Source organism: Biomphalaria glabrata, chromosome 10 (assembly GCF_947242115.1).
Source record: "Biomphalaria glabrata chromosome 10, xgBioGlab47.1, whole genome shotgun sequence".
Classification (NCBI taxonomy): Eukaryota; Metazoa; Mollusca; class Gastropoda; family Planorbidae; genus Biomphalaria; species Biomphalaria glabrata.
The window spans coordinates 25,057,390-25,076,745 of NC_074720.1; the positions used below are offsets into that span (position 1 = coordinate 25,057,390).

Sequence of the window (19,356 nt, forward strand, 5' to 3'; positions counted from 1 at the left end):
TGAAAATATTGAAGCCTGCCTGGGTGGACCTCTTCGGGGGCCGATTTTGAGTTTGTGTTTCCACACAAACTGTCTTTTGTAACCTTGTTTCTTTGACATTTCTGTTCATAAAGTTCATTCAAATATGGTAATGTCGTGCATTTGATTTTTGATGCCCTCTTTATAATATTTATATGTTGTCTCATTCTGTTGTGTCCGGTCCTGAGTCGAAAGATTAATTAGACGTTGATTTTGTCGGAATAGCTTATAATAGGCATCATCTTTCTTGTGATTCGGATGAAAGCGTGTCCATTCTATTTATTTTATTTACTATTAGTTTCTTCATTTCTTCTGGATAGAATGTAATGTTTAATTGTGAGTTTGTGCACCCACACCTGGCAAGTGTATCAGCCTTCTCATTCCCTTCTAGTTCTATATGTGCTGGTATCAATTGAATATCTTTTTTTTTTGCTGTTGTTGTTGAGCTTTAAAAGTGCTGTCCTGAGTCATTTTATATAGGAGGATTGTTTTAGCATCGCTTTGAAAGACAATCTGACTGTGTGGGGTACGTGGATGATTTGCTAGCATGGTAGCAGCTAGTCCTAGTGCTTCCCTTTCTGCTCTGAGACTGTCAGAGGGCTCTCCAGTTGCAATGGATTTTTGTAGTTTTTCTCCATTGGGCCATTCGATGAGTGTTCCAGCTCCTCCATTTTTGGTGGCTTTATCAGATGAGCCATACGTGTAAACTGAATGCTAGGATAATGAGTTTGTAGAAAAGAGTTCACGATTTCCTTGAGCTCTGTTGGTCTGTAGTCTGATTTTTTTGTTTATATTTTTAATATGGTCTCTTATTCTAGGAGGAGAGCTTTCGTCTTAGGGTGGAGATTCATTATAATGTATGGTGGATTCCAGAGTTATTTTTTCAAGTTGGTGTTTCTTTTTTAGATTTAGAGATTCCTGTATGGAATTAGTCCTTTTGAGACGGTTTTTAGTGCCAGTTTTGTGGATTTTAGTTTTGAGTGGGTGCCTCTCCAAGGTTTCCAATTTAGTAAACTGGGAAAGGAATTTTATTTCTCTTATACCATCCAGAGCAGTGGTGTAGCTAGGGTGGGGGGAGGATGGGGAGAATATGAAGATCCCCGGGACCCCACTTGAGGGGGGCCCCAAAATGAGTGTCCGAAATTTGTTTTTAAATAAACTAAAAATTACGAAACTGTCATGTAATCTTTCTTTTCACATTGTTATATAAATTAGTGCCCCTGTTGTATGTATTCCACACAGAGTATTAACTCTTTCCGTGCGGGGTTACACTCAATTTCAAGGAGTAACTTCCATAGCGCTGACAATAACTTGGTACACAGGGTAGTTTATTTCATCATCCTTATCATTTAACCCTTAAAACGCGTGTGGTACTTTAGCCTCTAATCTTCAGAATTGTAATTCCATTTTGTATACACTCATTGTATAACAGCTCAGCAATTAAAGGGTTAAGAAGAAACCTGATAAGAGCACTAAAAACAAAGGAGACCATGAAAAGTATCACTTTTCAGATGATTCATACAGCAGTCGAAGAAGTGAAAATGTCTCTTGATGAGAGAAGTGGTGCTGAAGAGACTCCAGGGGAATACCTTTTACCACAGTCAGTGAAAACATTTGAAGTAAATGATGATGAGTGTTCCAAAATCACTTTCTCCAGAAGTGGAAGAAGTTGTAATTAAGTACAAAGACTTCGGATATATTCAGCCTGGAATTTTATCTTAGGAACTGCTGCAAACAAAGATTGTGTTAATGGTAGCTTATTTTTCCAAAACAAAATGAACGGTATTTATTTCCAGTAGAATTTACCCAAAATAATCACGAAGTTTGACATTATGGTTCACTAGAAAGCTTTCAACAGGAAAGATCTGCAACCGATCTTGGCTCCTCTTCTCTTCACACTTGGGATATCTGCTTTTTTTTTTACATGTGTACTGTTTTCTGAGGCATCAAAAAGACATCTAGTGCATTGAGCAAACCTGGAGTTGGTTTCACCAAATGGAAGAAACCTGAGAGACTGAAAGAACATGAAGAAGGAGTCCACCACAGACAAGTTCTTTTGAAGAGGAAGTTAGATAAAAGAAAAGCTTAAGGCAGAACCAAATGAACTTGTCACATTTGTTTCATGCGCAAATTTTGAAAAATCAGCAATATTGGAGACACTGGCGGATCCAGGGGGGGGGGCGGTAGGGGCGATCGGCCCCTCCCTACTCGGCCGACCCCCCCAGGGGGGGGCGGGTAAAATTTATTATAGAATTCACACAATTTGTATATGAATTTATTACTTATGTTAAAATATATACTAATTATTTATATTTTAACCTATTTTTAGATTATTTTGCTTCCCCTTCTAGTATGTTGGCCGATTTGGTGGGGTCGGGAGGGGGCGATGGTATCAATCCCCCCTCCCACAATACACTTCCGAGTGGGGTGGGGTGGTCCAATTTATTTGTAGAAATCACAGCTTGCTAACTGAATCAATTAAATATCTATATGATTAAAATTGTTATTGATATTTTAACCGATCTTGATATTATGTCTTTCCCTGTATGCCGATTGATGGGGGGTGGTGGGCGAATACCTCTACTGCCCTTCCCACCTAAACCTTTTGCGTGAGGGGGGGCGGTCCGTTTTTATGAAGAAATCATACTTTGTTAACAAAATTAGTTGAATTAATATATACATTTTATATTATGTTGCTCCCCTTCTGGTATTTTGGCAGATTTGGTGGGGGAGGGGGGAGGGCAATTGCATGTACTGCCCTACCCACTCTAGCCCTCTGAGTGCTGGGGGGGGGCGGTCCTATTTTTGTAGAGAATCATAGTTTGTGAACAAAGTTACTTAAATATCTATATAATATAAACTACGTATTGATATGTGACCCATTGTATATTATGTCGTACCACACTCTAATCTCAAATGGTATCATTAGTAAATTTAAATGAAAAAGGGTTGTACCAGGTGGGAGGGCGATACATGCAATCGCATTTCCCCCATCGGACAAATCAATACTTTTTCTTTTTGTATTATAGTTAAGAAATTACACAATAAAAAAAATCTGTCACTAATATAATTTATATATATATACTATAAATTCTTATATCGAGTCGCCCCACCCCTATTTTTAATGCTAAATGCAATCTTTAGCAGAAATTATTAAAGGAGCGAGGAATAATCGTTTTCACTCTACCGCCCCTCCCATTTCCAGACAAAGTTTTTGTATTTTCACATGAATTTATCATAATTATTTTAAGAAAGACTTTGCATTGGAAAAGTTAGAATTCAAACGAAATTTTTCAGTAAAAGATTCATGATTGAGATGAGTTCTAAACTCAATATCTTCTTAGTCGCCTTTTCCCAACCTTTACTCAATCTGATATTTTTCTAGTTAAATAAATTTTGGACTATAACTCACAATTTATACCTACATTTTCTTGAATACTATTTATCGAATAATTTTTTTTTCGGCGGCGATCCTCAAAGCTAAAATCTAAATATGTGGGGTATCTTATCTTTTCAAGGAACAAATCGGTTTTATTTGCAATGTATTTAGGACCTATAAATTCATATTAGAATATTTTTCAAGTACAACATTATTGAAAAGGTCCTTTTTTAATAGTAGGAACAATGAGCTTTAGGTCAGGAGAATGCGTTTCTGCAGTGAATAATGCAAGAAAACGCTTTTGGCGTCGGGGCTTAGCCCCGAATTCTTTTGATGAATAAAGAGCTGTAGATTTCAGGAGAATAGGTTTCTGTAGTGAAAAAAGCAAGAAAACGCTTTTGGCGAAGGGGCTTCGCCCCGAACTCCTTTGATGAATAATGACCTGTAGATGTAAAGAGAATGCGTTTCTGCAGTGAAAAAAGCAAGAAAACGCTTTTGTCGTCGGGGCTTCGCCCCGAACCCCACAAGAAAGCCTTATAGCGCTGCCCCAGTTGTTTTGTTTTTCGACGAAGGTTGAGAAAAGCTGCTTTTTTTATTCTCAAATATATATGTGGGGGTCGGGGTGGTGGGGGGATGTGTGGTGTGTGTGGGTGTGTGTGGGTGTGTGGGTGGGTGTTGTACGCACGTTTATGCATAGGGTTAGGGTTTACTTGGCGTTAGGGTTAGGGTTTGGAAAAAAATCGCCCCCCCCCACTCCAAAGTTCTGGATCCGCTAGTGATTGGAGAGATACTGTGAAGCGTGTAGCAGCAGCTATTAAGTACTTAGCAAAAACAAACTCAAGCTTGCGTGGTCACAACGAAAAACTGAATTCACCAATACTGGAAGCTTCCTAGCATCTTTGACATTTCTTGCAGAAGTTGATGAAGTTATCACTTACATAGAACCAAGACACGCTGATGAAAAACTGTGTTACTTTTTGTTGTTTTATGAAATACATGCAAATCGCTTGTTCAATGATGTCATTGATGCACGAGCACTTTTCATCAACAAACCAGTGCCACAATCATCTATTGACATATTGAGAAAGCTGGCTTCATATGGTAATTACGTGTGCTCAAACCTTGCAATCTCCATCCAAATACTGTTAACTCAGGCCACTTCCATTGCGTCACGTGAGAGATCATTCTCAAAGCTCAAGTTAATCAAAAACTATCTCAGGAGCATAATGACGCAAGAAAGGCTTAGCAGCATGGCTTTAATGTCAGTGGAGTCACAAATACTAGACAGTATCGATGTAGATGATGTTATAGATGCCTTTGCTGCAGGAAAGAACGACGTGAAACGATATGAATTGAGGTTTGTCACTTGTGCATTATTTCGCCAATAAACAACGGTATTATTCATTTAAAAGATTCTTAAAGATTATTTCTTGTTTATTTTACTGACATACTGAACCATTGTGAATGTAGGATTATATATTTATGAAGTAGATTATCTCGTTTCATGGTGTCGAAAGTCAAAATGCAAGGGGACCCCAAACTCTGATCTAGACAGACCAGGGCAGCTGTTTCCTTCATAGCTCTTATGGGTGTTGTTTTGATTGCTCCTGTCATTATCCTTAGACCTTGTCTATTTTTCTTAGGTTGGTTTGGTTTAGGCTTTTTTCATGAGATAGTCTCTGTATGCCTTTTATCTATTTGTTTTTTCCAGGTTAATCTCGGGTCATAGGTGACTGCTAGATATGTAGGGCTGTCATTTTTTTACTAAAGCTTCCTTATCTAATGTTAATTTTATTCTTTGTTGTTTTTTTTTTGACAGTGAGAAGGTGGTAGATGTTGTCTTTTTTTTTTGTTGATGGACATGCCCCAGTCTTTGGCCCATTTATTGAGTTTATTTATTGAGTTAATTTTATTCTTTGTTGTTTTTTTGACAGTGAGAAGGTGGTAGATGTTGTCTTTTTTTTTTGTTGATGGACATGCCCCAGTCTTTGGCCCATTTATTGAGTTTATTGAGAGCATCTTGTAATCGAAATTTCGATGTTCCTACATATTCTTTTGTGCTAATTAAGGTAAGGTCATTTGCATACATGCTGCTTTTAATTTTTCTTGGTAGGTATTGATTTAGATCGTTTATGAATATTATGATAAGTGTTGGAAAGAAGACTCCTCTTTAGGGGACGCCATTTTTATACCCACTGTGTTACTTCTTTGCCCTTGCATGCAAACTAAAGCTTTTCGATTATCTAAATATTACTTTATCCAGTTGTACATTCTGTGAGATATATGATGGTGGATTCAAATGCTTTTTCCAAGTCGACCCACACAATCGTTGTTGGTTTCTTTGAAAGCCGTCTTCTATTTCTTGTGTGATGAAGGCGATTTGATCTTCTGTTGGTCTTCCTTTTCTAAAGCCAACCTGGGCTTCGGTGAGTGGTTATTTGAATCAAGGATCCAGGTGAGTCTGTTATTCACCACTCTTTCCATAAGTTTGCAAGTACAGCTTGTGAGGGTGATAGGACGATAGCTGTCTAGTTTATTTCTTTGTTTGCCATGCTTTAGTATAGGGATCATAATGGCTTTTTTCCAGATGTTTGGGATTCTGTCTGATTTCCAGCTAGCATTAAATATTTGTAGCAGTTTTCTTTTGGCTTGAGAACCCAAGTGAAGAAGCATGTCATTAGAAATTTTATCTGGGCTCGGGGCTTGTTTTGGTTTGATGACTTTTAGGGTTTCATCTAGATCTAACTCCTATCCACTAGCTTATTAATACCCAAACTTAGGCCCGCGGAGCGCGGATAATATCCGGCTAGTTTTAATATATTGTTATTTTTTCCGGATTTTCTCTTGACATTAGAACACTCTTGGTTTCGCTGTCATTTATTTCAAGTGCTACTGGTCGAAATGCTTCTTCCATTTGTGTGAATGCTCTAGCAATGTCAGAGGTGTGTTTACCCAATAAGGCAACGTCATCTGCATATGCAAGGTATTGTAGAAGTTGGCTGTTTATCATTTCTGTTGGTATTCCTAAATCCTGTAGTGTTTAATATAGATATTTTCTTTTGATGATGTCATAAGCCATTTTATAGTCTACATAGAGTTGGAGTACTGGTTTACTGTATTCATAGCATTTCTCGAGTATAAATCTTAGGGTGAAAATGTGATTGGTTATTGAATAAATGATTAATAAGCGTTAAAATACAAGAAATGTAATAATTTTTTCCCCACATTTAAAAAGGTGCCGGTACGCGGTACCGGTGCGTACAATCACAAAAAAAAAACACACTGTATTGGATAGTTGATAAATAGCGACGGCTATCACTTACTTAGCTGTTTAGTGTATAGGTGTACAAACTAAAGGGAGTGTTGATCAGCTGTTTCCTTCAAAAGGTTTAGGAAAATGTTTTTTAGCAGAAAAAAATTTTTCCTTTTGTAGCACAAAGAAATTTCAATATAAAGAAAGTTTTAGATTTTTACTCTATTATTTAATACTTATTTTGAATTTTAAAACTAGTTGCTCTAAAGGAGAGTTCATACAAGGACCAACGTCATGTATTGAGATATTTTTAAAGTATTTTTTTCCTTATTTTTAAAAATTACAATAATTCTATTCAGGTCGTACACTCGGAGTGGACAAAACTTAAAACCTGGGTGGACACAGAAATCGGACAGCTGATATATATTGGGAGAGAATTACTTGCTCATTGGCCACATTGGGATAACTTAAGTTACATTGTTTTCAAATTATAAAAAGAAAATAAGTTAAATCCTACAAATCGTTATGTTTACATAATACTTTGGTCCTTTGGTCGTACCCCCTTATTTTTGCACTTTCAATGAAATTTACTGTAGACCCCCTTTTGTCCTTATTTGGAAAGCCCCGCTTTAAAACGCACTCGCAAACACACTCATGTCTAGACTGTGATTTTTATATCACTTTTCTCTCCCTCACCCTACCCTCCCATTAAAAACTTTATTTTTCTTTGTATAGTCAATCTAATTGTCACGGCTTACTTTATAACACTACTTATACCAAAGATCATTTTCTTTTCACCTGAAAATAGTCCTACATACAATTTCTGAATAGTTTTCGACTTTATCGAAATATTGGAAAGCTTTATAGTGCGACCAAAGTCATTTTATTATAGCATTCTGAGCATCCAACACTAACATAATATTTTGACCCCCCCCCCCCCCCCATGGATCATGGTTACATTGAATTCTATAGAGCTCCTAAAAACAAACAAGTACTTCTAGTCTGAGCATTCTAGAATCACTTTTCTTACACCGTCCCCCACCCCGGTCAACAACCCCTAAAACATAATTCTACTGTTATGAATATGATTTACGAAATGTGTTGTCGTTCTTGAGAATGTGTTGACAAAACGTTAAATGTGTGTACCGTGTTGTCATTCAGTGTATTCAAGCCTTACGAGACTGTTGTTTTATTTTGGTTTTGTTTTGCCGTGTATGAAATGGTACTTGATAAAGAGACATTCGCAGAAGCAATCGAGGCTATAGGACATAACTTACAACCGAAGAATGTTAGGCATAGTTAGGGTAATTAAGATAAGATCGTAAACAAGAGCAAGGTCAAATGATAGAGGCCTACACGCAGAAATTAAGAATTCTATCCAAGACTGCAACTCAAAGCGGTGACTTCTGCATAACACTGCGAAGAGGCTATTCGAAATTCGCTTATTAGCATTCGAAAAGACTGTTTTGAGCTTAAAGGACGCCTTTGAAGGGGCTCGTTTACCAGAACATGCTTATCAGCACTCTATAAATCATCACAGCCAGAGACTAATTGTGGGACAACTACTTCTACCAGTTCTTTGACAACACCCTTGCCTAATTTTTATGAAAGGTAAGCTGTACTATTGTTATTCCATTTGGATACCGCCCCACCGGGCATTTAGCTAGTTGCCCATCTGGCCAGTCCGGTACTGGTTTAAATCAATAAAAATATCATACTTACGGTAGAACACTATGACTGAACATAAGTCTCACACATAAAAGTCTCCAGATGGTCTAACAGTATGACTGAAGAGTAAATAAAAATAGTACGTTCAAGAACACCTTGTGAAGAACCCGGGCAGTGGACTCACTATGGTGTGTGTTACCCGGTGCGGTTAGCTCAAGGTGTCACCCCCCTCCCTACAGAAACTAAACAACAATCAATTATTGATGGCTTTTTAAACATATTATAGTCAGCTAATGATGAACTACACATCTTTTAAATAAATTTAAAAAAAAATATTTTTATGTTAATCTAGGGGACGTTATTATTAAAATAAGCAATAGACTTAGCTTCAACTAAACATGTTTTCTTTTTTTGGGTTTAAAGAATTTTAGACTTTACAGAAACTGTTTTACATTTTAAAATTGACGCCCACCTAGAAAAAAAACGCTCCTGCTCTCTTAGTCAGCTAATGAAATCTGACGGAACGATGTGAGCTCCCCCAGTTAGGTTTGTAGATTATTCCCGGGACCCAAAGTTTGTCTGCATTTTATTACTTAGGAAATTCATTCTTCTGGTTAAGAATTGAAGGATTCGCTGGACAAATCACATGACACAGCGCCAGGAAAAGATGAAAACCATTATCAGTTCCTCAGGCATCTTCTTAATCCCTCATTGGCAACCCTGCTAAAAATCTATAATCGCGTATGGCAAATAGGCGCTTTCCCAAACAGCTGGAGGAAATCCACATTTATACCAATAACTAAACCGGGAAGAGATTGGTCTGACCTAGCTAACTATCGCCCAATAGCACTAACAAGCTGCACATGCAAACCCATGGAAAGGATGATAAATAATAGACTGGTCTGTCGCCTTGAGGGAAATAAAATAAGCTATAACTACCAGTGCGGATTGCTGCAAGTGCGGACAACAACTGACCACATGGTAAGGCTGGAATCTTTCATCAGGAATGCATTCATTAGACGAGAACATCTATTTTTTAATATAGAAAAGGCTTACTCAGCAATACGGACAGGGGAGCTGACAGAGATACCTTGCTGCCACTATATCGGAGTCTGATCCGATCCAAGTTAGGCTATGTACAACCTGGAAACATGGCATTCTACGGGACCTGGAGCTTATGGCCCTAGGGGACACCTTTCCTGCTTTGTGAGGGAATTCCTAAAGGACCGGAAATTTCAGGTTCGAGTGGGCAACTCCACTTCTGGCATTTATGACCAGCAGATGGGTGTACCCCAGGGTAGCATGCTCTCTGTAACTTTGTTTAATATAAAAATAAACATTATAAAGGCTCTGTCCACTGGCATAGAGTGCTCTCTTTATGTTGATGACTTTGTCATTTTTACATATGACAAAAACATGAAAACAATTATGTAAAAATTAAATTCGAAATTGGGCATACGCTAATGGTTTTAATTTTTCGGACTCCAAAAATGTTAGCATTCATTTTTGTAATTTAAGGGGAATCCATCCAGATCCTGATTTATTTTTAGACAAAAAGAAGATCCCTATTGTTAAAACTACTCAATTTGTGGGCCTTACCCAAAATTCAAAAATTAACTCTCTCCCTCATATAAAAGAACTTAAGAAGAAATGCCACATACTCAGAGTACTCAGCAATACGAACTTGGGAGCTGACAGAGATACCTTGCTGCCGCTATATCGGAGTCTGATCCGATCCAAGTTAGACTATGTACCTAAAATACTGGAGCCCATACAAAATGTACATCTCGTGAAAAATGCTGCTGGTAAAATTATTGGCAAAAAACAAACCCCATTTGGGCAGTTGTTTGAGACAAACATCTATAAAACATCTATAAAAAAGCTAACAAGATCCTCGAAATAAAGAATCACCCTTTGTGTCAGGATTTTGTGATTTTACCATCACAAAAGAGATTCAAGACACCGATAGCAAAGACAAACAGACACAAACACTCTTTTGTTCCCCTGGCAATCAAATCATTAAATAAGAACAATCTGGTATAAACTTTGTCTCATGTAAATTATGAGTGAGTCTGGTATGAATGTACACTTTGGTTTCTTATAGTTATAATGTTTTTTTGTTTGGTGTAATGCACAAACGGTATGACAAATTTCCATATGGACAATAAAGATTATTATTATTATTATTGTTATAAACCTGGTGGAAGCACAGATGAGGGTAGTGGTGTGAGTGTAGTCAGCCGACGCAAATCGCCCCAGGCCAGCGCTAGACAAGTGGTCAACCGTGACGAGGTTTGTAGTCACCCAGAATGGTCGAGCGACGTTCTGTCCGGTTCTAGAAGGCCAGTAGGGACCCTATATAAAGAGCGGAGTGTCGCAGTCAAGACGGTTCAGAAAGGAGGTTCACGACAGGGGCTCAGAACACGGTCGACTACAGCACAGTTCAACGGTGTGGTTCTGTACAGAGCATTACGACGGTTCAGTGCGGAGTACTGTCAAGTACAGTTGAGACGGCTGGCGTCTTGATCTTGGTCTGCGATCGAGTCCGACACAACGAGCCTAGTGTGTGAAGTCAGTCCCGAACTGTTGAACCCAGTGCAAGCCGGAACGAGACGGGGAGGCTAGTGCAAGAGTTGGTACGTCGGTACGGCTATTAACGGAAAGATATTTGTTACCGGAGAGCTATTTGTACTTTTCTACGTGCTGCCAATTGTACAGTATTGGCTGTTATTTATGGACATTAAACCTTTACGTTATTTTGGAGCCCTGAGTTGTCAAGTTCTTTAAGTTGGTGGTGTATGGTGCAGTTTGCAGAGAGCCTGGATAGTGAGATTCGTAACATTATTATAAAAGAGCGAGTATTCATTCTCTGGCGAAGCCAGGGTCGAGTTTCGTTAAAGGAAAACAAAATTCATCGTAGTCCCTTTATCAGTTTCCACCGAGGAATTTTCTGGTGATGTGGCAGGTCTGCAGCAGTACCGCCCTCTGACAGGCAACGAGAATATTCCTAGGAATGACAAGGGCCTTGAAGGTATCTGTGAGGTCAGTTGTTATTATTCCCTCGGTTGATATGACAATGGGGTATATTGTTATTTTAGATCATTTCCATAAACGCTTAATCTCCAAGCCAAGGTTCCCATATTTCGTTGTTTTTCCAGCTCAGTTTTTTTTTTAAATTATGAGATAGTGGTACGGCGATGTCAATAATTTTAGCGGCTTTTTCTTTTTTATCGATGAGCAGCAAATCAGGGCGATTAAAATCTACCGTTTTGTCAGTCAAAGTAGGCCTATCCCAGTACAGTAGATAATCCGTAGACTCAAGAACCTCTTGTGGTGAGTATTTGTAGTATGGAGGAGTATCCTTACCGATCAAATTGTGTGTCAAAGCCAGGTGTTGGTGTATTAGCTTTGCGACTTGGTTATGGCGACCTAGGTAGGCAGATTCCGATAGGGCTGAACATCTCGCCATTATGTGCACAATTGACTCACCCACATTTCCACATTTTCGGCATTTGTCAACAATATTATTATTATTATTATTTTCGTACATCACTAATCTCAAGTCTCCACGTGGAGGCTGGAGAACGCCTCATGGACATCAGAATGAAAAGGCTTGCTGTTGGGTTCCTTGCTTAGCTTTGCTTTGGCTTGTTAGGGGTTACTTACAATTAAGAACAATTATTACTAAATATACTTCAACTTCAACTATCCATGAAATAACAATGATAATTTAATATTCGACAGAGCACAAATAATGACATCAACTATCAGTCAAATAACAGTCATTCGAATGTATATAATATATATATATACACATACATACATAAACATATTTATATACATATGCTCTATGCTGGTAGATGTGGGAGAAGTGCGTGGTCCCACCTGAACTTCGAGATTCCGTAGTCATATCCCTATACAAAAAGGGTGACAAGTTAACTGCTCCAACTATCGAGGCATTACACTTCTGTCAGTAGCAGGTAAGACTTTGCTCGAGCGTTGCTCGACCGACTAACCCACTCTTTAGTGGACGTGGTCATTACTGAAAGCCATTGTTGTTTCAGAGCCAGTTGAGGTACATCTGACACGCTATTTGTTCTGCAACAATTACAAGAAAAATGCAAAGAGCAGAACCTAAACCTATACGCTGCCTTTGTGGACCTCACCAAGGCTTTCGACACGGTCAGTCGCGATGGTTTGTGGAGGATTTTGGCTAGGCTGGGATGCCCACCTACGTTCCTATCAAGCAGTGTCATGTGGGACAAAAAGGCCAGATCAGACACAATGGTGCCCTTTCTGATCACTTCCCAATAGAAAATGGCGTGAAGCAGGGCGGTGTACTTGCTCCTACTCTATTCGCTATCTTCTTTGGCGTAATGCTGGGTCAAATGAGGCAGCGATTGCTCGAAGGCATCTACATCCGGTTTCGTTCAGACGCAATGTGCTCAATCTTCGACGTCTACTATCCCATACAAAAACAAAGGAGATAGTCATAACGGAGCTTCTCTATGCCGATGATTGCGCCTTGCTAGCTCACAATGAACATGATCTTCAGAACGTGGTAAACAAATTTGCATACGCTGCCTCCTCTTTCGGTCTACAAACCTCGGGTAAACAGAAGTCACCCAATAAAACAATTATTTAGTTCCTTGTTAGTTAAAAAGACATTTTCAATTTCCTCTCCCTTATCTACTATCTCACTGATTTTATTAACAATATATTGCCAATCATTTAGTTCCTTGTTAGTCAATAAGACATTTTCAATCTCTTTTTTTTTTCTTTCTGATGACAGCAGCATCATCGGCTTTGTCATTATATTCAGTAAGACTACTCATTTTATATGTTCTGTTTCCTTCTACAATATTAAAATTTAGATCAGAACTGTCCATTTCTACTTTATAGGGCCCATCCCCCTGTATGGACAGTTTAATTTCCAGTTCTCTTTCCAACTTTTTGTCCTCCACCTCCCTTATTTGGTTCCTTTCCTCTGCTTCTATTACCTTTATTTCCATTTCTAGAGTTAGTCTCTCTAAATCTAGTCTTTGTTGATTCAAAACACTCTCTCTTAATTTCTTACCCTCAATCCCTATCATCTGAGCCTGCTCAATTAATTCATCAATCGAACGTGCTTTAAAATCGTCCATGGTAACCGTAATTAAGGAATATTACTGAATTTATAAGTTTAAATTACCTTATAGAGGTTAAGTTAAAAAGTAAAACTGTTCTATTTACATCTGACAGTTAATTATAATAAAATCGACAAAAAAATTATTTCGCCCTCTATCTCCATTATTAACAAGGTAATGCAAGATTCGACCCTGAATGCCCGATACAACAGACAATGCGTTCCGAGACATGACGTTAAACTGCGCTCCTCTTTCCTTAGCACTTTTGGAGCTCAAAAAACCCAACTAACAACTTGCCCCAGATTTAAGTCTAGGCAAGAGACGCCGTATTGAGGCAAAAAAGGAGGAGGCCACAAAAAGCTGTACCACCTGGCCATCATTTTTGGTGGTCAGGTGCACAGAGGAGGGGAAAAGCCTGACAAAGCTGAGCCCTTTCCTTATCTATAAGGGACTCAAGTCAGTAGTGGGAGAGCCCAAGAGTGTGTCTAAGCTACAAAAATCAATGGAACTTCTTGTAGAAGTAGATGGCAAGACACACTCTGATGGGCTTTTAAGATGCAGAAGACTCTGTGATCTCCAAGTGGAAGTCATGCCACACAAGAGTCTGAACACCAGCAGAGGTGTAATCAGCTCTAGAGACCTACTGGAATGTTCCGAGAAGGAAATAGTGGAGGGCATTGAAGGAGTCACCCATGCCCGGCGCATTACCAGGCGCATTGATGGTGAGGAGGTCAAAACAGCCACTATTATCCTCACATTAGGAACTAGGACACCGCCAGAGTATGTGAAGGCAGGATACCTACGAGTTCCAGTGAGGCCCTACATACCTAACCCCATAAGGTGCTTCAGGTGCCATGGTTATGGACACGCGCGGCTGTCTGCAAGAGGAACACTGTGTGTGCCAGATGTGCTGGAGAGGGTCATGAGAACAAGGGCTGCACAGCCCAGCTCAAATGCCAAAACTGTCACGGTGGCCACTCAGCTTACTCCAAGGACTGCCCGTGTGGAAACAGGAGGTTGCCGTGCAGGAGTACAAGGTAAGAAATGGATGTACCTTCAGCCAGGCGAAATCGGCTGTATTGTCCCTACCCAAGGGCCGATTCGGCTTGACAAAGACCCACACCCAGGCTGTGGTAAAGATAGGGAAATCCTTAGCCACACAGACGGACACATTGACCCCCTCCTAATCCAACGCAGAAGAAAACAACGCCACAAAATACACCTTCGAACAGAAAAGAAAGCCCTGTTGTCATGATAAAGAATAGGTTCTCTGTGCTCACTGATGAGCAGCATGGAGACTGAGCAGCATAACAAAACCTACGCTCCGGGAGAACCCGGAAACTTAATGTCTGACACAAGTTCTCCTCAGAGAACTTAGCGAGACACCCCAACCTCTACTGAGTTAGAGGTTGACCAGGGGCTTACAACAACTGACCACTGGTAAGGCTTGAAGTTTTCTTCAGAAATGCATGTTGTGACAGGTTGGGGAAAGTGACGTCTGTTTGGCGCGTTTTATGTCTAGGGGATAATTATTTTTAAAGCTATCACACACCAACCTGTCAACTTATAAATCGGGAGCAGGCACGCAACGAGACAAGCAATGAAAGAAAGATACAAAGTTAAAAATGAAGAATATTTATTTACACAAATATTTACATATAAGAATAAAAAGGGGGAGGGATTGTATCTATCTCTAATCAATACTTTATTTTTATCATCACTCTTGCAATTAATAAGAGAGTATGTCACTTTGTCTTCTGAACTTAGCTGGTTGTCCTGTTGATGTCGCAGCTGGCTGTGTCCTGGCTTGAGGTTCTGCAGCTGGAGGTGGCGCTCTAGCGGGTAGAGGGACGCCGGTGATATAGTTCTTGTGGAGTCTCAATCCCAAGTTCTAGTATCGGTAGTGGGCACAGTAGGGCGGGTGGCCGGCTACCGTGGGCACAAGTGTACTGCGGGCAGAGCGGATCTGCCGTGGGCAGCGTAGTGAGCAGGATATGTCCAGTGAGTTGCAGAGGGTTTGGCGTAGCTATTTCGTATCGCACAGACTCTGGGTCTATAGGGACGTCGTACCTAATAAGTTGACAGGTGGGCTGTCGAATAGGCAAGCAGTAGAGCCGATAGCGCCAAGTAGTAGAGTTGAGTAGATCCACGTAGGCGGTAGACGATACTCAATAGCAAATAGGCAAGTGATCCGAAAAATAGGCAGATAAAGCCAAATAAATAGGCAGGTGAGTGATCCGATAAATAGCAAATAGGCTGGTAAATAGGCAGACACCTGAGGGAGGCACCAGGTATTCCTCTAAGAGAAAGAATAAATGAAGCATTCTAGACTCGATAGCTCAGCTCGAATGAGAAAACGAGAGGGTCTGGCTTGATTTAATTTACCTTATATATAGGCCTGGAAAATGTGGGCGGAAACAGGAAATGTCCTAGGCTTAAGATTTATCTTACACGTGGGTGAAGTTTGACAAGAGTCGCACCTTGGAAAGGTCAATAGGCGTGTTGGTCAGAGTGATCTCCTAGATCAAAGAGAGACGTGGGAGAAAGGGGGGGGGAAATTGGTTGCATTCCACCCAAGGTGGTAGGTGGTGTCAACTGCGGCTATCAGACATCCGGCTAATCCCAAAAGAGATTGTGTTTATCTTTACCCCGGTCAAGGGAAGACAAGTGAAAAGCCGCCAAGTCTAGTGCGACGAGGAAAAGGTGGGGCGGGTGAAGGAAATGGGGATAGGACGGGGAAATAACTAAAATAAAATGAATAAATAATGATAAATAATAATTAATGCTGTGATAAATTTGAGTGACTGTGACGGCAAGCTTTTGACTTGTCACACATGTCTTAGACAAGAACATCTAGTAGCTCTATTTTTCGATATAGAAAAGGCCTTTGTTACAACCTGGAAACATGGCATTCTTCGTGACCTGGAGCTTATGGGGCTTAAGGGACACCTTCCCTGCTTTGTGAGGGAATTCCTAATGGACCTGAAATTTTAGGTTCGAGTGGGCAACTCCGCTTCTGAAACTTATGATCAGGAAATGGGTGTACCCCAGGGCAGCATTCTCTCAGTAACCCTGTTTAACATAAAAGTAAACAGTATTATAAAGGCTCTGTCCCCTGGCATAGAATGCTCTCTGTATGTTTATGACTTTGTCATTTTTACACATGGCAATAACATGAATACTTTAGAAAGAAAATTACAATTATGTTTAAATAGAATTCAAAATTGGGCAAACGACACAGGTTTCAAATTTTCGAGCTCCAAAACAGTTAGCATGCATTTTTGTAATTTAAGGGGAATCAACCCAGACCCTGAAGTATTTTTACACAAAAGAAGATCCCCGTTGTTAAAACTACAAAATTTTTAGGCCTCACCCCAGATTTGAAATTTAATTTTCTCCCCCACAGTAAGGAACGTTAAGAAGAAATGCTAAAAGTCATTAAACATACTCAGAGTACGGACTAGAGAGCTGATAGAGATACCTTGCTGATTCTATATTGGAATCTAATCCGATCCCAGTTTGACTACGGATCCATAATATATGGAGCAATTAGGAAATCTTATCTAAAAATGCTGGAGCCCATACAAAATGCTCACCTGCGTTTCTGTCTCGGGGCGTTTCGTACATCACTAATCCCATATCTCCACGTGGAGGCTGGAGAACTCTCCATGGACATAAGAATGAAAAAGGTTGCAAAGCAGTATATAGTCAAGCTAAAATCCAACCCCACGAACCTTGATTTCGACTCCATATTTTTTTTTTTTGGAAAATCTCCTTGCATATATAATTTTAAAACTTAAAGGGTTCACTTTCGGAAAAGAAAAAAGTAGCCATTGCATCAGACTTTGAATGATCTAATTTCTAAAATATCATGATGTCCGATTTTCATTTTCTCTTCTAGTTTCTGAGATCTAAACGGGACGGACGGACAGACAGACCACACAAAACTAATAGCGTCTTTTCCCCTTTCGGTGGCCGCTAAAAATGGTCGTAGTACAGCCACCAGCGGATCCAGAACTTTTGTTGGGGGGGGGGGATTTTTGTCTAAACCTTAACCTTAACGCCCAGTAAACTCTAACCCTAATATTATGATAGTTAAAATATCAACATGTATTTTTAGCGGCCCCCGTAAGGGGAAAAAGCCGCTATTAGGTTTGTGCGAAATGTCCGTCTGTCCGTCTGTCCGTCTGTCACACTCAGATCTCGAAAACTAGAAGAGATATGAAAAATATTATTTCATCATTAAATGCGGCTAGAAAAGTTTAGGTGCAACGGCTACTTTTGGTTTTCTAAAAGCAAACCATTTAATTTATAAAATTAATTATGCAAGCGATTTTTTCATAAAAATACACCAATTCAAAAACAATTACGTAAATGTAAGGGAGGCAATGTTACAATATGCTAACAAAGATGGACAATTTCTGTGTATTTTCAGTATCACTAAGTCAAATATATTTTTAAAATGTACAGGAAATGTTTACAACAAATATAAATAATAGTTAACGATGTTTTTTTCTGGTCAACTAGCTGCTAAAATTAAAAGAAAACATTTCTGTTTCTATAAAGGCTAATAATGCATTTTGTATGTAAATATCACGCAATTTTTTTTTAATAGACTATTTATACAGCGATTTTCGTGCAGTAGCGTAACGTCGCTACATGACCAGGTGCTAAACCAATTTCTTAAACTTTTTTAAAAAATCAGATTTTATTTATTTTTTCTTTAGTGCCCCCATCCGAATAAAAGAAGATTATTTTTGTGCGTTTTGTCTGTTGGTCGGTCTGTCCGTCACGATAAGATTAAAAAAAATAGAACTCTAAAAGCTATTAAAAATCTGATTTACACTTTAATGTTCCTCCCGTAACATCTCAATAGTTTTAAGTATCTAAAAATTGATTGTTCCGGATTTTTTTGTGCAAAACTAATCAACCCCAACAAATGTTTGTTTGCTCTTCTAATTTATATTACATTCAATTTCCATGCTTAAACGTTGCAAAAACACATTATCAATAATATGTTGTTCCGTTTTTATGTAAATAGCATATTAATGCTAAATCAAAATCTCTATACTGACTTATATTTCATTAAGTGTAAAAATGTTCCGGATATTGTTTTATAAAACATGAATTATGCCTAATGATTGTTTGAAATCACATAATTTACTAATATTATACTTATATTATTTGACAATGCGTCACTATAATTTGGTTATCAATATCAAATTGTTTCGTATTTTCATCTTTAAACAAATTTTAAAAATATCGACAATAGGTTGTTCAGGGCTTTAAAAAAAAGTAATTTACTAGAATTGATTACTGAAAATTACTTTTTAGACATTTAATTTTTTTGCTAAAACATAACATAGAAGTTTTGTAATCGATAAAGAAAGTTCCGGATTTTGTTTTTTATAAATCGTCGCCAGAAATTTCCGAATTTATTTAAAAATCTACTAACGCCAAATAATTGTTTGAACAAATAATCTTCTCATTTACGAAATAATGTTTTTACGGATTTTTATGAAAAATATTTTAACTCACTACTCTCTTACAGTACATTTAACTTTCTACCTAAAACATTATAATTATCGTTAATATTATGTTCCGATTTTGAAGGAAAACAGAATCCAAACACCAAAGTAAGGTATGAAAATCTCTCCACATGGCTGTAGTACATCTAATTTTTATACGAGACCATCCAAAAAATTTAATTAACGGTATTTCATTTATCTGAAATTCTCTTTTTCTTTTACTATTTATACAAACATCCGGAACAATCTATTATATAAACTTTTCAATTGTGTTCATACCTAAAAATTATTGCGATGTTTTGAAACGTAGAATAAAGGTTAATCAATTTTTAATAACTTTTAGTTGTTGTTTTTTTATATCAAGATGACGGACAGACCGACTGA

General features: G+C 38.6%; 1 protein-coding gene across 6 annotated transcripts in view; it reads left to right on the forward strand.

Annotated features, from left to right (window-relative positions):
• Positions 1-8,239: 8,239 nt before the first annotated feature.
• LOC106057786 (uncharacterized) overlaps positions 8,240-19,356 on the forward strand; it is a 144,034-nt gene continuing 132,917 nt past the window's right edge. For all 6 annotated transcript variants that reach the window (XM_056044953.1, XM_056044952.1, XM_056044951.1 and 3 more), the window contains exon 1: positions 8,240-8,261. In XM_056044953.1, coding sequence (XP_055900928.1) covers positions 8,255-8,261 — 7 coding nt within the window. In that variant the 5' untranslated portion in view covers positions 8,240-8,254. The remainder of the gene's footprint in view (positions 8,262-19,356) is intronic.